Source organism: Gavialis gangeticus, unplaced genomic scaffold (assembly GCF_001723915.1).
Source record: "Gavialis gangeticus isolate Ggan-Ray unplaced genomic scaffold, GavGan_comp1, whole genome shotgun sequence".
Lineage (NCBI taxonomy): Eukaryota > Metazoa > Chordata > Crocodylia > Gavialidae > Gavialis > Gavialis gangeticus.
The window spans coordinates 21,287,646-21,292,427 of record NW_017729011.1 but is presented as its reverse complement, the minus strand read 5'-3'; the positions used below and the strand labels follow the sequence as shown (position 1 = coordinate 21,292,427).

At 56.4% G+C, this 4,782-nt stretch overlaps 1 protein-coding gene across 2 annotated transcripts in view; it reads left to right on the top strand.

Annotated features, from left to right (window-relative positions):
- The window catches only part of EGFL7 (EGF like domain multiple 7), a 34,316-nt gene that overhangs the window by 5,750 nt on the left and 23,784 nt on the right, over nucleotides 1-4,782 (top strand). Inside the window, exons 1-2 of one of the 2 annotated variants that reach the window (XM_019510793.1) lie at nucleotides 1,429-1,624; nucleotides 3,782-3,979. In XM_019510793.1, coding sequence (XP_019366338.1) covers nucleotides 1,602-1,624; nucleotides 3,782-3,979 — 221 coding nt within the window. In that variant the 5' untranslated portion in view covers nucleotides 1,429-1,601. Of the gene's footprint in view, nucleotides 1-1,428; nucleotides 1,625-3,781; nucleotides 3,980-4,782 lie in introns of those variants that run through there. The other variant, XM_019510794.1, reaches the window with a different exon arrangement.

Genomic DNA, 4,782 nt, shown 5'->3' with positions numbered 1-4,782 from the left:
CTGGGGCGGGGAGCAGAAAGCCGAGCAGGGTGCTGAAAACAGGGTGGGGAGGGAGCGGGAGATGGGGCTGGGAGCAGAAAGCCGAGCAGCAGGTGGGAGGAGGGGAAAGTGGGGCGGGGAGCAGAAGGCAGAGCAGCAGATGCGGGATGAGCAGGGGGTCCCACTGGGGGGGGGGCTGAGTGGTTGCACACCTCCTGCAAGGGTCGCTCCCTAATGCTCGGGCAGGGCGGGATGTTCTGCAGGGCACCCGCGGGCCTGATCCCCTCCCCGACAGCCTGCAGGGTTATGTGGCGGGTGAAGTGTACAGCGGGATCCCTGACGTCCGAGCGAGTTTGGACTCCGTATCCCCAGGATAAGGTGCGGCGAGCAGGACAGCACCAGCAGGCAGCCCTCAGGGACGTACCCCACTTCACTGAGCTTCAGTCTGGGTGGAGCAGGATTGTGACCCTGGGCCCATGGCAGCTGCTAAACCGAATCTTTCTGAACAGGTCGTACAGTAGAGCCCGACGGGCGACTCTGGGGTGCAGGTTTCACTGACAGGTCTGGAAAACGGGAGCGGGTCGTGCATGGCACGCAGTAACGTTGCCCCGCTGTCTCCTCCAGCATTTAGCCAGCGCAGAAGCAGCGGGATACAAGGCAGATGCGACCGCTGGATGGTGGCGGGCAGGTTGCAAAGCTTGGACGCTTCCTACCACCGCAGGAGCAGCGGCGTACATCCAGTCGCGTGGTCTTGATAGACCAGCCTGCCTCGCGGCCTAAACCCCGAGACCCCACAAAGGCGTATTCGCCCCCTCATCAGGCCAGGTTGTCCTTCGAGGTGGAGCAGGAGCAGAGAAGCGGCCATGCTCAAGCACCCTTTGGCCATCAGGTTTGCAAACCTGCAGCTTCCAGAGCTGCTCGCTTCCCAGGACATTAAGCATCAGTAAAGCATCCATCACGGCCTGCGCCTGGATTGGAGTCGGCTGTTGAACAAGACCCGGTGGATGACTTCTGATGGCTTAAGACCCTGATATTTTGTAGCTGTTGAGGTCAAAGGAAATGAAATCGTTCTCTTTTAGCTTGGTTTCTGGTTCCTGAGGGCAGAGCAAACGACTAAGAAATTAACTGCGGTGCAGGGCGTTTAGCAAAAGCATCTGCACCATTTTTAAGCCCTCAGCCTAGACCCCCGACAGCCAGGGATGGGGCAGGGAGCCTGGCCTGGCACAAAGCAGAAGGGCCTGATGGTTTCCCACGTCTCCTCACAGGAGCGGGAAGGATTTGTCATCTACTCTCTGGTGGAGCTGGCCACGTGGCTTAAGCCAGACCAGCTCGGCCCCATTGAAACCGGCGGCTGCTTTATGCCAGCTCGAGGCTGGAGGGTGTCTGACGGAGGGGCTTTTCCGTGCAGACTCAGACTCAGGCTGTGAGACGCAACCTGCCCATTAGCGCCCCGCCAGGCAACCGCGCGGGGTCTGCTTATCGTCAGGAGCGTCTCACCGGCTGCCCGTGAGATGGGGCCACGCGGCTGCCGAGCCGGGCTTTGATGGCAGCGATTATAGTTCCTTGAATCTGTAACGGTGGGAAGACGGAGGGATGGTAATTCCGCATTATTATGCAGAAACATGCGGCGCTGGCAACGCCGCGGGTAAACACAGCAGCAGGAAGACATTAATCTTTGCACATTAACCGAAGCGTTGGCTTGCTGCGTTCGGTCGTGCACCGCTGCGAGCACCGGGTAGGCTTGCTCCTTCCCTCTGCTGCAGGTGCGCCAGGCCCAGAGGATCCTAGCGGTCCCTTCTGAACCGAGTAGCCGGGGGTGATGCTGAGCTGGGATGTGGACGGACTGCGTCCTCGTGCCCCCACCCCATCCTCTTGCCCTGTTCATCCAAGGTCCTTCATTTGTTGCGGTAGAGCTAACCAACCTGTCCCGAGAGCCCGCATTTTTGGAGCAAAGCCTCAAGCAAAACCCTCAGCCCGCTCTCCCTGCTGCTCTGCAATACTTCTGCACATGTAGAGCCCAAGGTGAGAGGAGCAGGCCCAGGCCCTAGCAAAGTCCCCCTTTCTCGGCTCTGCACCAGACCCTTAGCTGGCTTGGCTTGGTGTCACGATGCATTGCAGTGCAGGTTCACTTCCCAGCTCTGCCACTGGCCTGCTGGCCGACCTTGGGCAAGTCACCTCCCTGTTCCATGCCTCAGTTTCCCCAGGCTTATAATGGGGCTGATGAGAGTGACCTCTGAAAAGTGCCGTGCGATTTATGACACAAAGCACTACGCGCCGATCGGCAGCTGGGGAGAGCTAGAAATTCATCTCCAGCGCTGGCATAGCACCAGCCCGCAGCGTTCCTCCTCCATTCCCAGCTGGGATTTCCTTTCTTTTTTTAAGCTTTTAGATACGTCAGCGCGTAAATGCTCCGGGTTTGGCGGGGATGTTTCTTATTACGTTGATCCACTTCCCCACAAAAGCTTCTGGTTGCCGTGGGTCTGACTTTTAATTGCCTTGTATTTGAATGGGGGTTTCTTCTCCCCTTTTCCTTCCATCACCTGGAGGTCAACAGCTTGTTTAAATTCAATATTGTTATTGACCTGCCAGAACTTGGCCTTGTGTATTTGTCTTCTAGGAGGATCGATGCCTCTTTATTCCCAATGTGGTTAGTATTGACTTAGCAGAAAGATTGTGCTGCTTTCTGAAGCACTTCTGTATGGAGAGGACCCTTGTGTTGATGAGAGAAGGCCCTTTCATCGGGTGAGAAGCAGTCAGCTTCACGATGCCCTATAGATTCGGGATTTATAGGCCCCTGTGTTGGCCTCTAATGCCTGTCTGGCATTAGCGACATATTTCATAACAATGCAGGTTGCGTTTTGTCTCGACAAGCAATTAAATTTGGTCTTAGTTAAAAAAAATAAAATAATAAAAATCTTAGCTTTGGGTGGCCAAATTTGCAGCTGCTATGAATCAGCACTTATATCACTGGGGCTCTGCTGATTTGGAGCAGACAAAGATTTGCCCATGGGTGTTTCATGTGAATCAGGAACATAGTAATGATCCTTGTCATTCTTTTTCCCATATACTTTGCTGTTTTACCCGCTGCAAGTCTCCTCGGGTGCCGTGGGGTAAATGCACAGCGGGTGCTTTGTTGCCGAGTCCTTGCATACGCTGGGTTGCATCTGTGGGCTCAGTCGTGAGCCGCGGGCGGGGTGGGCGAGCCGTGCATGCTGGCTTGCCGAGGGGCTGCTCCGAGCGCCAAGCCGCGTGGGCTGCTTTGCAGCATTGCTGATGTCTGTTCATTTTCAAACCCGGCAGAGTCGGCCACCGAATTTTCTTCAGTGTTCGTGCTGCAGCCGGAGCTGGGCCTGCCGATCCATCTGGGGTGGGCAGCTGTGATGAGAGAGTCCCTACTCAGAAAGCTTGGCCTGAGAGCCATCGCAAAGCGCCCGCCTCCGCTCACTCCCGCTCGCTGGGCAAGGTGCCCAGGGCTGCTCCTAAGCTCTGCGTGGCATGAGTATTGGTTTGCACGGAGTGGAAGTGAATGGGTGGGGGGCGCTTCCTGGCGCAGGAAAAGGGAATCGCAGTGCTTTAGCTGGGCGAGGAAGCCCCCAGCCACCCCCTTCCCATGGGATCGCTCTTTCAGCCAATTTGGCTCCTGCGGTCCTCTCCCCTTGCTTTGCAGAGAAAGTCCCACCATTTATTGCAAATGCAGCTGCGCATCTCGGGCCCTGGATTCAGCTTTTTATAGCCCCCGGGGGTTTCATTGCCCTTCCCAGCAGGAGGCTGCGTGTTAACGGCATTGCTCTTTTGGTCGCAGGGTCCCCCACGGAGGAGAGACATGCAGTAGGAGCCCGTGCGTCCCGTCGACGAGCGACGCTGGCTCACGCCCCGCGGTAGCGCACAGCAGGACAAAAGGACTCAGCAGAGGACAGGAAATGCAGAGAATCAGCTGCCTCCTCATGGGATTTCTCTTAATCCTCGGTGCCACCAGCATGGAGCATTTGGCCCGGTCGGGGTAAGCCTCCTCTTTGTCTGTACTGCGGAGGGCTGGCCTCTCACGCGCTTTCTCGTTAGGCCCAGGCGGGAGCGTCTGTCTGTGCGAGGCGATAGTCCCAAGGAGACGCAAGAGGCCACGTTCAGCGAGTCGGTGGAGCGACTTGCAAGGTGCTGGCAGAGACCAAGGGACGTCTGGCAGCTCCTTCTTGCCCCCGTGCAGGTCTCGGCACCTTTTCTGCTGCCTGTTTGCTGTGCCACTGAAGCAGACGCACAGCTCGGGCCGCTGCGTTTCGGGCAGGGGGTTTCTTTGTCCAAAATGACTTCTTGTCACCTCTTTCATGTAAGCACACGCACACACATGCACACCCTACGTTCAGTAGCCCACCAAGAGTAGCCTCATCCATCCTCCTGTCTCTAAAACAGGTTTGTGTATGATGGAGCTTCCTGGCCCCAATTCTTCTTTGTCCCGAGCCCCCCGTTCGATCAAGGGGAATTGCTGATACTAGTTTTCTTCGTGGACGCATTGGAAGCAAGCGCCTCCATCCAAAGATGCTGAACGAAGATGTTCAGATTTGAGCTTTTTGAAGGCATGCAGCCACCTCTCAGCTCTTTTGGGAGAGATGTGAAGCCCAACTCTAAGGCCAAACTTCCCAGCCCTTGTCATGCCAGGAGGTCTGGATTTGACCAGCCTAAAAATTCAACTCCGGTCGCCCGTCAAGTCGGGGCATGGTTGTATTCGGGCCACAGCGTTGCGGTTCTGATCTGCCTCTAGTTTGGTTGTACGGTGAAAGTTATACAGCCCTTGCTACGCTAGGTAATCGT